A 15,460-nucleotide genomic window follows, 5' to 3' on the forward strand; every position below is an offset into this window, starting at 1 on the left:
CTGCTTGTGTATGTTCCTTGGAACCACATATAGGACAAATAGCTTCTCCTCTGCATGCTTGTTGGGAATGTCCATATTTTTGACATTTAAAACAACGAATGGGATTAGGAATATAAGCCCGAATTCGGCAGTTTAAATAGCCAGCTTTTACTGAGGATGGCAAATCTGGGGTACTAAAGGTTAAAATGATTGACCTAGTTGGGACGAGATTTCCATCTTTTTTAGTCATTATGCGTTTGGCGTTGGTTACTTTTTGATTACTCAGTTCTTGAACTAATTCCTCTTCTGATATTGTAAGTAGGTCCCATTCAGTTATAACGCCTTTCGAGGAATTTAAGGTGTTGTGTGGAGTAATGGATACTGGCAGGCCACCGAATGTCGTTGTTTTGAGCAGCCACTCGGAATGTTTGGAGTTGGCTGTTTCAATTAATAGGTCTCCGGATTGCAGTCGTTTAACCATTTTTGGTGTTCCAGCAATCGATTCCAGAAATCTTTGGATGACGAATGGTGATAATTTTCCGACTGGTTGGTTGGAGAGAGAGTGTATGACCAGAAAGTTTGGCATTTCATTGCACTGCACTTCCCTTCGGAGCCTTTTTGGTTGATTCAGGTCTTCATCGTTTGGTTTATGTAGCCTTGAGTTTGAAGGCTCTAGAGGTGGATAGTCACTTTTATCCATCGTTGCTCCTTTTAGCCCTGGGGGAGAACTTTTCCCCCAGATTTCCGGCCCCGCCATGGGGAGGCAGGAGCAGTGCCGCTCGGAGGCCAAGCGGTTGAAGTGTTAGTTGATTAATAGAACAAGAAATATAGGAAAAAGAAAGGTGTGTTTCCTTTCTGTGTTCTAACTAGTGGTTTTCAAGTATAGAACTAGTTTTAAAGAAAAGCTGTTGATAGAAATGTAGGAACTTAAAAGGAAATAACTTCAATCACTTTACAAGAGCTCTCTATATATCGCAAAAATATCGCTTGGCCTCGAAATACGCTTGGCACCCGGGGCCGGGAATGCTTGTGTCAATGCGACATATCACAGGATAATGATCACTGCCCAGTGGATTGCTGTGAATAATCCATCCAAATAGAGGATATATGGTTGCTGTGCATAGAGAGACATCAATAGCTGATGTAGATCCTGTCGGAAGATGTGTATAGGTGTGAGCCCCATTATTGAGAGTTATCAGATTCTGTTGATCAAGTAGTTTTTCAATGGTTTGTCCACGCTTGTCCAGATTATGGTTTCTCCACAGCGGATGGCGACTGTTGAGGTCTCCTAAGATACGGTAGGGCTTGGGAAGTTGTATCACTAATTCTTCTAAGTCGGCATAGCTTATATTTTGGTTAGGTGGCCAGTATAATGACACTATGGTTAAATCAAAGTTAATACTGACTCGTGTAGCAACTGCCTCAAGATTTGTTTTTAGCAGGAGTGGCTTTGAGGGTATCTGGGAGTTGATGATCAGTGCTACTCCTCCATGGGCTGGATTGTTCGGATTTTGTGCAACACGATCTTGACGATGTATTATGTATTTCCGAAGGGAAACATTTATATTTGGTGTGAGATTGGTTTCCTGTAAGCAAAAGGTAATATGGTCAATATTGTGAAAGGAGATCTCGGATGTCAGACAAATTACTATGATAGCGTCTGCAATTCCACTGTAAGAAAGTAAGCATTATTTGGGTTTAGTGGAACCCTCGACTTCTTTTCGAGGGACAGAAGATTTGCCTCGTTCAAGTTTACCTTTCCCCTTCTTTGGGAAATAAGGTTTCCCTGGATCCATATCCTCAGTGGTGAACAGTTCTAGAACCTGTTCGTCGTGATTTAAATTGTCTTCTGAGTCCATGTATTCTGTTTGGTTTGAGTCAGGAGTAGTAGTAGATACTGTGGTATTCTGTTGAATGCCATCAGGTTGTACTGAGATTGGCGTATTTATGGCTTTGCTTTGTTTGTTTTTCGTTTGGTGTCTTGGTACTGGGGACAACAGTGACTTTGCCCATTCAGCTATTGATTTACTTGGTGGTATAGTTACCTCCGTTTGGGTAGAAATTGATATGTGTTTTGTGGTTATTTGTGCATAAGTGGGCTTATTAGTATTTGGAACCGGTAGGGATTTTTTAGCCTCTTGGTAGGTTCTGTTATGTTCAGTTTTGGACCGCTGTATCTTTTTTTCACGCTTTGGAAGCGTGAAAAAAAAGATACAGCGGTACAAAATTCTTGGAATATGCTGGGTGTGCTTCTTTACAGTTAAGACAGATTGGTCTTGTGGCTGTGCAGTCAGTACTAATGTGTTCAGTTGATCCACACGTGGCAGAGGCAGCTACTCCTCTGCAGACTGTCTGTGAGTACCCAAACTTCTGGCACTTATAGCAGTGTAATGGGTTCGGGATGTACGGTTTAACTCAGCAGTTAAGTAGCCTGCTTTTATCACTGTTGGTGGCTTGGGGTTGTCAAAAGTAAGTATTATGTTCCGTGTAGGAACCAGTATGCCATCTTTCTTTGTCATAATTCTTCTTCTGACATTAAAGATTCCTTGGTCGTGTAATTCTTGTTTTAGTTCTTTGTCTGACACGTTCATGAGGTCCCATTCGGTGATGACACCTCTTGACGTGTTCAGGGAAATGTGGGGTGAAACAGTGATAGAAGTTCCACCAAAAGTTTCCAGTTTTTGTAGTTGCTCGAGCAGTGGCAACTTCAACTAGTAGGTCTCCTGATCTTAGACGATGAACTGTCTTGGGAGTAACTATTGTGCTTTCTAGGCATTTCTGCACTAGAAATGGAGAGACTTTTCCAACTGGTTGTTCTTGAGTTGAATGAATAATTGAGAAAGTTGGAGTCCGGAATCTGCCTACGTCAGTCTTTTGACGTTTTGTTGTGACAGAACCAGACTCCTCTTGTTCTTGCCTTGTCAAGGTTTATTCTATGCACCCAGTGTTTTTCTGGGTTTTATGGACTTCTTGCTCCATTTCGCCCTGGAAGGGAGACCTTTTCCCCTCCAGGTTACCGGCCCCACCACATGGAGGCAGGAGCAGTGCCACCTTTGTGACCAAGTGGTAGTAGGTTAATAGTAATATGCAAAATAAAAAGAAAAAAGAAAGAAGGTTACTTTTCCTCCTGTTCAAGTAAAGTGATATTTCTTCTTCTTCTTCTTCTTCGGTCCTTAGCTGGCAGCTGGGGGAGGCGGTTGGCCACGCAACCAGTATGCTGCTGTAAGTGCCGCAGGGTTTCGGACTTGCTCTGTGATGTTCTCCCATACCTTACAATCCATGGCGTCAGTCCTGGCCTGGTTAAGGTCGAGACGTCGGCTCTTCAAGTCATTTTCCACTTGCTTGGCCCACGTTTTCCTAGGCGCGGTCCGTTGGATGCTCCATTGGGTGGGTCGTTGTCTCCAAAGGAGTGTGGATGGTATTCTGTTTGTGCCCATTCTACATACGTGGCCAAACCATCTAAGCCTTCGCTTCTGGATTTGGTCGGCAATGGTTGGTTGCTGTTGGCATCTGGCGCGGATGGTATCATTAGTGATGCGGTCGCGAAGAGAGATGCCCAAGATCTGCCGCAGGCATCGCATTTGGAATACCTCAAGTTTGTTCAAATCTAACTTGAGACAAATCCATGTTTCTGATCCGTAAAGAAGAATGGGCAGGATCAAAGTCCGGAAGAGTCGGATTTTAGTCTTTGTGGAAATGTTGGTCCTCTTCCACAGACACCATTTGAGCGAGGCGAACGTAGTGGCCGCCTGTCCAATTCTGCTGTGGATTTCCATGGTGGATGCAACTTTCTTCTCCTGGACCAGCGACCCAAGGTATTTAAAGTCCTGCACTTGCTCGATCTGGACGCCTTCGAGATAGATGGTGGCTTGCGACCCATCTGTTGTCAGGGCCTTTGTCTTACCAGCATTGATCTTCAAACCGTATGGCCGGGCAATGTCGTAGAGGATGTCCATGGCTTCAGCGTCGTTACCGGCAAGGATAGCACTATCATCAGCAAACATCAGGTCAGTCACATAGTGATCCTTGTCATATTGTATGCCCTGTCTGTTTCTGAATGCTTGCCTCATAATGGCGTCGACCACGATGTTGAAAAGCAACGGGGAGGCTACATCCCCTTGGCGGACTCCAGTTTGGATGGTAAATTCCTCAGATAAATCGTTCTGGATGCGCACCTGGCTGGTTAAACCATTGTATGCAGTTTGGAGGAGTGTGATGACTTTTCGAGGTACATGTTCAACCTCTAGTAGTTTCCATAAGGCAGGTCGGTGGACACAGTCGAAAGCAGACTTAAAGTCAATGAAAACAATGACGGTTCGCTGTCCACACCGGATCCTCTCCTCCATCAGCTGACGAATGGCAAAGATTTGATCACAGCATCCTCGCCCGGGTCTAAATCCTGCCTGTTCTTTGATATCTTTACTGAAGCTTATTTAATTGATTGTTAGTGTAACGCTGTAAATAAAGAAGACGATTTTATTTAATCAAGAGAGTGCAAATTCACTGGCAAAGACACTTGATCACAAAAATCCCTTGGCACCTGGGGCCTTGGTGGAACAGACTTCCATCTTTTGTTGTGGAAGTGGATAGCCTAAATAAATTTAAGGCTGATCTAGACAGGTATTTGGAACGAACGAAGGGGTGAAATAGGAATGGTTTCTTTTGTTGTTTTCTGGCTGATACTGCATAAGAGCTTGCTTTTTTGCATCGTATGCCTCTACTAATGCTAATTCTAATATCATGATTATACCATGATTTTAAACAAACTGATGAATAACAAAACATTGTTTTCTAATGAAATATATATCCATGTTATTATTTATTTTATTTCTCAACTAAAATGAAATATTTGTGTACTCACCTATCAACAGATTTTGAACAAACTCTATTCCATTTACTCTTTAATTCATCCACCATTCCTTGCAAAATAGGAACATCAGATTTAGGACATTTCTCCTTCAGATTGCGTCCAACTTTCATTGTTCCATCGAAAGTAGTTTGCTTAGATCCTAATGTTCGTTGAAATTCCTTGTGTTTACTTAACATTTTTTTGATTTTTTGTGGATCATTACCAATGTGAGTAAGACTCCCCAATGTTTGTTCTGCTTCATCCAACCATGTATTTAGAGAAGTCCAAGCATCATTAAACTGCAGGAAAAAATAAATAAAATAATTATATTTAAATAATGCACCCCATACAAAGTCTGAATTAATAATGATGACAGTATTTGGTAATTATTTACAGCTCAAATTTGAAAGTTCTAATATCACATTTACAATAAAAACAATACAGTTCCCTAATATATCAGTTAATAACAAAAAGCTCATTATTTCAACTTTATTATTCTTTTCTGCAAAAATAGTTTCCCGACAGCTTTTAGTTTACAAAAAAGACCTTGAGCATGGAATTATATCAACAGAATATTTTTGCAGTCACTGACTAAGTATATTAAATAAAATATTATTTATGTTTGTTTTGTTTTTTTTAGTGCAAGGGCTACTTAGGCCATATTGCACCTATCGCCATTATGAATGTTACAAATATATAGTGACTGTTATGATGCTAATGCATAGTTACTGTTATGATCTAAACCTCCCAAGCACTTTCTAATTCATTTCACAAATATACGTGGTCTCAATTCTAATCTCAACGATGTCCATTTCCACTTGCAGTCTGCCAAACCCCATGTACTTTTTCTGACAGAATCTCAGTTATCGGTTGATTCAACTACTGCTCATCTCAGATGATCAAATTATTCGCTGTATGATTCCTTTCGCCTCAAAGGTGGTACTTGTGCATATGTCCGTTCTGATATTCCCTGTCAGAGACAGGCAATTTGGAATCTCCTCTCTTTGATCTTCTCTGGCTTAAAATCTCTCTACCTCATTGTGTCAAATTCATCTGTTGTCTCTACCGTTCTCCCAACTCCACTAATCACTTGGAGCTCTTTGACTTCCTCTCTTTGCAACTTGACTTTCTCCAGTCCAACTTTCCTAACAGTGAGGTAATTTTCCTTGGTGATTTTAAATGTTCACAACTCCAGCTGGCTTCCGTTTTCTAGTCACACCGACCCAGCAGGTCGAGACGCTGAGGCTTTTGCAATTACTAATGACCTAGCACAGATAGTTCATTTACCTACAAAAATACTGGACAATCCTAATCATACAGCCAATATGCTTGATTTTTTCCTCACAAACAACCCTTCTAAGTACACGGTCGAAGTGAGAGGTCCTTTAGGCACTTCAGATCACAACTTGGTGATTGTCTCTTTTCCAATGGAACCTTTATCTCATGGCTATTCCCAACCTCGTGTTGTTTGGCATTACAAGAATGCAAAACGGAATGACCTGCGAGACTTCTTTTCTTGTTTTCCTTGGTCGGATTACTGTTTCAAAAGTTCTGATGTCAATGTTTGCTCAGATTGTGTAAGTGAAATTATTCTTGCAGGAATGGAATCCTTTATCCCACACTCCACTTTAAAATCTCGTCCTTTAAATAAACCTTGGTTTTCCAATAAATGTGCTAAGGCTCTTCAAGAGAAGAATGTTACATATCGTAATTGGCTTGTTTCTAATTCTTCAGTTTAATTTTCTGCCTACACCAAAGCTCGCAACAATTGTAAAGCAGTTATTAATCAGTCCAAACTAGAGTTTGAACAGGCTAAGAGTAGAAAACTTGCTTCTTGCCCTAATGGTAGCCGAACATTCTAGTCTCTTGCCAAAGCTATTGGCCTCAACTTTTGCCCATCTCTGCTCCCACCTCTGTCCAGACCAGATGGTTCTGTTGTCACTTCAACCAAGGATAAAGCTGACCTGCTAGCATCCCATTTTTTCTTCCAGCTCATGTATTAATGATCTTCGTAAAACACCTCCCACCATTCCCAACACGCTCCATTCAATGCCTCCTGTGGTCTTCCGTCAAAAGGATATCAGAAGGATTTTGATGAATCTTGATGCTAAGAAAGCTCCAGGTCCTGATGGTATTTCTCCACTTGTTCTCAAAACCTGTGCTCCTGAACTTACTCCTATTCTTTGCTGCCTTTTTTCACTTTCTTATTCCGAAATTAACATATGTCCAACCAGTTCCTAAAAATGGTGACAAATCCCTCACATCCAATTATCATCCCATTGCAATTACTTCTACTCTTTCTAAAGTAATGGAGAAATCAATTAACCGCCAACTCTTAAACTACCTAGAAACCTTCAGTCTGATCAACAATCGCCAGTATGGATCCCGTCAGTGTCGATCCACTGGTGATATTCTGGCTTATGTTACCCATTTATGGACTAATTCAATGGAAAGGTTCGGTGAAACACAAGTAGTTGCTCTTGACATCTCAAAGGCTTTCAATTGTGTTTGACATAAAGGTCTAAACAAGCTTCCATCTTATGGTTTGCCAACTGTTTTTAGTAATTGGTTATCCAGTTTTCTCTCTGATCGCTCACTGAGGGTGATGGTAGATGGCTCTCTGTCTTCTAACTTCTCCACTAATGCCGGTGTCCCCCAAGGTTCAGTTCTTTCCCCCACTCTTTTCCTCTTGTATATTAATGACCTTCTTCCATTGACTCAAAATCCTGTCCATAGTTTTGCCGATGATAGCAGATTGCATTCCACTTTCCATTTTGAGAAGCCTTGTCCTGCTCAATCAGCTTCAACTTCTCGAAAATCTGCTACCAATTCCTTAAATGCCGATTTTCAGGTAATTCTCCAGTGGGGCAAAGACAACTTAGTTGATTTCAACCCTTCTAAAACTCAGTCTTGTCTTATATCTCAAAAAAAAGATTCTTCTGCTCCTATGCTTATCTTTAGTGACACTCCGATTTCTAGGCAAAATGATATATCTCTTTTGGGGATTACCCTGACTTCTAATCTCTCTTGGCACAAGCACATTACAAATATTGCTTCCTCTGCATCTAAGAAACTTGGTTTTGTCTTTCGCTCTCGGCGTTACTTTTCTTCCAAACAGCTGCTCACTCTGTATAAATTGCAAATCTGCCCTGCCGTGGAATGTTTTTCCCACATTTGGGGTGGTGCCCCCAAAACCTCTCTCAGGCTTCTTGATTCCATTCAGAAGAGGGCAGTTAGGTTAATTAATGATTCATCTCTAACAGAGTCTCTCCACTCGCTTTCTCATAGACGTAATGTTTCTGCTGAATGCCTCTTCTACAGATATTTCCATGGGCACTGTTCTTCTGAATTGGCCTCTATAATTCCCGCTCTCTCTTTCAAAACAGTCCGAAGACGTGCTGCCACTAGCCAACTTCCAATACTGTCCAACTTTAAACCGACAGAACCAACTTTTCATCTTCCTCAATTATTCATTCAACTGCCGTTTTCTGGAAAAACCTTCCTTCGTATGTTTTTCCTGAAAATTACAATCTACAGAAGTTCAAATCCAATGTCAACAAATATCTTCTTTCGTCTTCTCAACCTCCAACCCAAGCACGGTACTAAGTACTATAGATTCTAATACATCTCGTGTTTGGGGTTCACATAAAAAAAAATAATAATAATGATCCATTACTCAAAAACGATCATATAATTTTATCTGTTTCGTAAAGTGAAAGAACTCCAGCATATTGGCGTAGTTACCTATGATGTGGCAGATTGTCAAGGGTTCTTTAAAGTTTGGCAGAAAGCTAAAAGAGACTTGGTAGGTGGTGTATAAAGTACATTCAACAAGAATATGCTTCATTGTAAGTGAAGAGTTGCACTGTATGCATTGTGGAGAATCAATACCTGTGAGAAGATAAAGGTGGGTAAGATGACTGTGGCCAATTTGCGCTCTGGTTAAGATTATTTCCTCCCTTCTGTTTATACGAAAACTGGAGGCACACAATTGCGGTTCAGATTTTATTTGGTGGAGTTTATTATGCATTTGGGCTTGCCATTGATTTCACCATTGTTCTCTACATATTCTACGTATGTTACTTTTGTAGTCAAGATATGGAACAAAATACTGTGATAATTCTCTGTTGGGTGGATGATTAGTGGCATAGTCCGCACATTTGTTTCCTGGTATCCTAGCATGGCCTGGAATCCAGCAGAAAATGACCATTCATTGGAGTACTTGGAGATGCACCTTTTTGGATTTTACGAACTTTATTAAAGGATGTGTTTGAGAAGAAATATTCTGTAAAGCTATAAGCACACTCTGGGAGTCCAGATATATCATGCTTTTAAGGATGGAAAGATGGAGAATATTTTCTATTGCAAGTTTGATGGCATATAATTCAGCTGTATAGCTGCTGCATTCATTGGGAAGCGATACAGAGAAAGTTTTATGAGGGAAGACGGCTGCGGCACCTACTCTACTCTCAGATTTTGACCCATCGGTATATATTTTTGTAAAACACAGATGATTTTGTGTGTGGGCAAGGTGCAGTTGTTGTATGTTGACATTAACAAGAGAGTGCTTTTCTCAGTTTAAGAAATAGCTGTCATGGATGGTTTAAGATAATACCACGGGGGATCCAGACTGTTTGGATCTTGAAGAATTTTGTCAAAATTGATATTCCAAGTTTGTAATAATGCCTGAAATCTGAGAGCAGTAGGCTGAACTGCTCTGGGTTTATTTCTATAGTACATAGTAAACTGGGGGTCATTAATTATCGGTCTAAAGGGGTGGGTAGGTAGACTTTGGACTTCAGTTGTATAGTTGAGTAATAACATCTTTCTCCTGAGGTTTAGGGGAAGCTCATAAGCTTGAATGAAAAGAATTTGAATTGGCAAAGTTCTATAAGCGCCTATAGCTATCCTCAGGGCAGAATGTTGGATAGGGGCAAGCTGTGCTAGCATGCTCTCCCTAGCAGAATTATATACTGGTGCACCGTAATCAAGGCGAGATCTGATTAGGGCTCTATACAAATGAATAACGTGCATTGATCTGCACCCCGTGATGTTGAAGAAATAATTCTGAGTATGTTCATTTTTTTTCTGGCAAGATGTACGTAGATATTTAACGTATTCTACAAAGTTCAATTTGCTATCGAAAATAAGACCAAGGAGACGAATGCTGTTCACAACTGAGATAGGCCGATTTGTTAAGTGTAGCTCTGGATCTAGATGCATCTTCCTTTTTTTACAAAAGTGAATTGCTTTAGAATTTGAGCAAGAGAGTCGATAACCATTCTGTGCATTCCATATCTGAATGTTATTAATTGAAATTTGGAGCTGCCGCTCAATGAAAGTCATGTTTTGTGAATTGCAAGAAATATTGAGATCAGAGGCAAAGAGGTAAGAATTCACTGTGTTGGGAATAGTTTTGTTCATGTTATTTATTCTTATTGCGAATAAGGTAGCACTGAGAACAGAGCCTTGTGGGACCCCTTCTTCTTGTATAATTCTTTGGGAGAGGACTTGTCGGTATCAAACTTGAATCCTTCCGCAATCTTTTTGTCTTTGTTCTGTCATATGCAATTTCATGGTCAGCATCGCTGACATTACTAGATGAGTGCCTAGGCTGCTCAAGAACAGGATAGTCCTAGTCCATTGTTAGCTCCTTTTTACAATAGTGGGTTAAATTTCCCTCCCATGTTTCCGACCCCACCATGGGGAGGCAGGAGCAGTGTCACAAGAAGGCCATGCAGTTATAAGGGTTAGTTGTTAATAATGAATGTAATATATATATATAGTATAACAAAAAAGAAAGGTGAATTTCCTTTCTCTGTTCTTACGTAAGACTTTCAAAGTGGAGAACTGATTTATAAATGAACTGCTGATAGAAAACGATATAACTTAAATAGAACTTTTATCTCTGAGAAAGATTGCTATTTAATTCGCACTAGAAATGCTTGACCTCGAATTCGCTTGGCATCTAGGGCTGCAGGTATTAAGTACGAATTTAATATGTTCAAGGAAGTTTACCATTCTGATTCCCAACAACATCCAGTACAGACCCTTGCGGAACTCCTTCTTCCTGCAAGAATTTCGTAGAAAGGGAGTTAAAATATCGTACTTGATAAAAACGACTCCATAAAAAATTCTTAATGAATATAGGTAGGTTGCCTCGTAGGTCTCTAAGAATGCCGTGATGCTAGGTAGTATCAAATGCCTTCTCTGTCAATGGAAGCCATAACAAGGTGTCTATTTCTCACAAAGGCATTGTAAATGGCAGATTCGGCCTCGATCATGAGATCTAATGCAGACCTGTTTTGGCGAAAGCCATGTTGACTATTACTCATTAGATTTTGGTCTTCAATTATCCAAACGAGTCATCTGTGGATCACTGTGTCAAGAATTTTACCGAGGTAACTGGAAAGAGAAATTGTCTGGTAACTAAAAGACTGGAGAGATCTTTACTGGGTTTCAAAAAGGCAAAAACTGTGGCATGGTGCCAAGACGTAGGATAGATGTTTTCCATAAATATTCAATTATAAAATAACAGCAGCAGCTGCAATTGTTTGTCATCAAGGTGCTGTAACATGATGTAATATATTCCATCGGGCCCTGCTGCACTGTTGTGTGCTGTTCTAAAGGCTTGTAGAAGTTCCAAATACTGAAGAGGCTGATTATATGGTAAGATTAGAGAGGTGCGAAAGTTTATGGGTCGCTGTTCAGTGACGTTTTTGATTTTCTGGAATTCCGGGGAATAGCTTGATGCCACTGAGACTTGAGGAAAGGTTTTGTCCAAGGCATTTACTATAGTCAGAGAAGCAGAGCATTCTCGTCCATTCCAGGAAAGGATTGTAGAAGGGATGGTTGGAAACTTTCCAGAAAGCTGTCTAATTTTTTTCCATATTAATTTGCAGTCAGTGTTTCTATTTACAGTTGCTGCAAACCGAGTCCCGGAATCCTTCTTGGCTTGTTTTTGAATGAGACGTGCTCTTGCCCTTAGTTTCTTAGAGTTAGAGATTAACTTTTATTTATATAATTAAATAATTAAAAATAATTATTTTTAATTATTTAATTAAAAATAATTAAAAATTATTTTTAATTTTATTGCTTTCGTACATTCTTCATTCCACCAGTAGTGAAAATGGCACCGGGCTGTAGGATTCGTTAATGGAATAGAGTTTTTAGCTGCTAATAACAAGTGGGATGTGATATATTCTGTTACTTCATCAATGGCGTGTAACCATATAATTTCCTCATCCAGGGTGATAGCTGACTGAAATTTGACCCATTTGGCACGAGAGAATTTCCATTTCCGGCAGAGTTCGCTAATGGTGGTTGTGCAGTTAGCATATTACATATATTTGGGAAATGATCGGTGCCCATGGGATCATTCATAACAGATCATTCCATGACTGAAAACAGTACTGGGGAGCATATTGAGAGGTCGATTGCAGAAGTTTGTCCAGTTGGCTTGATTGGTTGAATTGGATATTTTACTGGCACATCAGCTTCTATGCTGATGTGCATCAGCTTCTTTAATGCACCAAACTTATGATTTATGGCTTATTCAATGATGTCTTTTGTTATGATTTTTATATCAAATTATAGTAGTTTATGCGTTTCAGAAACTGGAAGACATCGGATATATTAGATTTATCTGACGATATTGTTCGTAATGAAAATGTGTCCGTTCCTTTTAAGGATTTAAAGGTAATCTCGTGTAAAGTTATGGCAGTCAAGTAGAATATGTTGGACCATTTTCATTGTGTGACAGTCAGAGCACTGAGGCAGAGATTCGGCTCGGAGCAGATAGGAGTGGGTAACATTGGTGTGTCCTATTCTTAATCTGCTAAGTATAACTTCTTCTTGTCTGTTGGTTCTTGTACTGGTTTTCCATTATTGTAACAACGGTTTTATCTGTAATAATTTGTTACCAGCCTGTTTCTGCCATTTTTGTTGCCACTGTTTTTCGCCACTATTTCGAATTGTAATTTTATAGTCCAGGTATGGTATTTTTATGGTATTGTTGATTGGGCTTTCTGCTTGTTTTGCTGCTTGGTCTGCCCGTTCATTGCCATCTATTCCTACATGTCTGGGAACCCAGCAGAAACTTATGTTTTGCTTTCGCTTTGTTAGTTTTCATGTTATGTATTTTATATAAGGTCGGATGGGTATTTATGGTGTTATCCTTTAAGGCTTGCAGAGCATTGAACGAATCTGTAAATATTATACTGTTGGCAATGTTGGTTAGCCGTATACGGTTCATGGCTAGTTGTATAGCCTCCAGTTCTGCCGTATAAATGCTGCACTCGGCTGGAAGTAGTTTCGAAATGATGGTATTCGGGAATTTGGCTGATATTCCTACTTTGGTTTCTGTTTTGGAACCATCTGTGTATATCAGGGTAGAATTACAATGTTGGTCTCTGTAGGCTGCATATGATTGTTGGAAATTTTGTGTAGGTAGAGAATCCTTGTTCCATTTATGCATATGGAGATCGCATATTGTTTGAATGGTATCCCAAGGTGGAAATGGAATTTTAGGAGAAATTGCTATCTGGTTGAGATTTAAATTACGTTGCTGGATTAGGTCTCTTAAATATATGCCTGCTGGTTTGTTAGCATTTGAATGTGCTCTATATAAGTTTTCCAAACTTGGTTCATGTAGGATTGTCCATGTCGGGTGGTCAGGTATTGAATTTATCTTTGCAGCGTAGTATAACAGCAAGTTTTGTCTCCGGAGTTGTAATGGTGGTTCATGAGCCACTGCATATAGGCTGTGGACTGGTGAGGTGCGATATGCTCCTAATGCTGTTCGTAAAGCACTGTGGTCACTGGATCAAGCCACCTCAGGGCACTCGGTTTGACTGAGTTATACACGGGGGCTCCATAGCCTAGTCGAGATCTTATGAGGGCTCTGTATAATCGCAACAGAATAACTCTATCTGCACTACAGGTCGTTGCGGACAAGACTCTCAAAATGTTTAGTTTCTTGAGACAGTTTGTTCTTAGTTGTTTTATATGTTCCAAAAAAGTTAGTTTTTTATCAAGAATAAGTCCAAGAAATTTTATGGTTGGCTTGATTGCATCCATAACAGACCATTCTATGATTGGAAACAGAATTGGGGAACATATTGATAGATCGATTGCAGAGGTTTGTCCAGTTGGTAGTTGTGAGTGGGTGCACCAGTATTAAGAACAGTAAGGTTTTGCTTATCCAGAAAGGTTTCAACTAAGCGGCCATGTATATCTAATTTTGTAGATCCCCATAAGGGGTTGTGGCCATTGAAATCACCCAAGAGACAGACAGGGGGTGCTAATTGCATTAGCACTCCCTGTGCCGATACTAGTGTTAAGGCAACCTGGGTTATCAAACGAACGGCGAAAACTTCAATTTCAGTTTGCAAAACAATTTGCTTGGTCGGGATCTTTGAGCTGACCAAGATGGCAACGCCCCCATGGGCAGCATTTGAAGTACAAAGTGTAAAGTGTGTTCGTGTCAAACGGCACCAGGGGGTTCCCCCATCTCCGCGTGGTTTTCTTTGTGGGTGTAACAGATCACTGTTAAGGCCAGAGATTTAAAAGTGTATGGGATTTGGAAGTATTGTGTTGTGTATCGTTGTACCTCTGGCCATTTAGCCGCTAGACCCCTGCTGGGGCCCAGCGTTGCCCACACTCAGCCCCGTGGAGGCAGACCAGGTACACCCAGCATAATTATTTACTCTGGCAGGCCCTGCCACCTAATTTCCTGAGATTTCAGTGGCTAGGGCCTAAAAAAAAAAATAAATAAATAAATAAATAAAATAAATAAATAAAATAAAAAATAAAAATAATAACGCGAAACCCCCGCTATTCGCGGTATCTGTATTCGAGATCACCGATTTAATATAAAATGAAACCTAAAAAAATGCGAATTTTAAAGCGCCGTGAATATTTTCCACCATAAAAAAACATGGGCGTGGCTAGAATTATCTTTCCCGGTCAAAACAGCGCTCAGTGGGTGGGGGGAGAGGGGTGACAAAATTGCGAGCGTGGATGTTTCTCGCTAATCCTTGTTCAGTATGTGTTATGCGCTTGTCATGGAAGGTTTCGTCGTTTGCTTTTAATTTATATGCTTATAAATTGATTAAATTTATCAATTTATAAATTGATATGCTTGCAAAAATGATAAATCTACCGTTTTGCAGTGTAAAACAGACTTTTTCGAGTGTGTTAACGGAAGAAAGTGACTTTATTGTGGACAAGTTCTTTCTAACCCCCACAAAAATATGGCTACGAATAACAAGGGAAACGTGAAAAGATCAAAGAAGGTGATGACATTAGAAAATAAAATTGAGTTATTAGGCAAAATTTCTAATGGTGAAAGTGTCTCCTCAATGGCAAAACATTATAAAATCAATGAGTCAACGGTACGATCAATCAAAAAATCAGAAGAAAAAATCCACCGTAGTGTCCATGAAAACGCGCTAATTGCTTCAAAAATTTGCTCTGTAACTTGTGATGTTAAATTAGAAAAAATGGAAAAAGCTTTAAATCTGTGGATAGAAGACCGAACTCAAAATAAAATTCCGTTAAGTTCACTCATCATTCGTGAAAAGGCAAAACTCCTTTAGCGAAACTGGTGATAGCACTGGCGGGATAGGTTTT

At 40.0% G+C, this 15,460-nt stretch overlaps 1 protein-coding gene across 7 annotated transcripts in view; it reads right to left on the reverse strand.

Annotated features, from left to right (window-relative positions):
- Nucleotides 1-15,460, reverse strand: part of LOC150085455 (uncharacterized) — a 1,845,429-nt gene that overhangs the window by 458,951 nt on the left and 1,371,018 nt on the right. For all 7 annotated transcript variants that reach the window (XM_090374043.1, XM_090374041.1, XM_090374042.1 and 4 more), the window contains one exon: nucleotides 4,841-5,127. In XM_090374043.1, coding sequence (XP_090230169.1) covers nucleotides 4,841-5,127 — 287 coding nt within the window. The remainder of the gene's footprint in view (nucleotides 1-4,840; nucleotides 5,128-15,460) is intronic.

Source organism: Mastigoproctus giganteus, chromosome 5 (assembly GCF_048544385.1).
Source record: "Mastigoproctus giganteus isolate SK-2022 chromosome 5, ASM4854438v1, whole genome shotgun sequence".
Lineage (NCBI taxonomy): Eukaryota > Metazoa > Arthropoda > Arachnida > Uropygi > Thelyphonidae > Mastigoproctus > Mastigoproctus giganteus.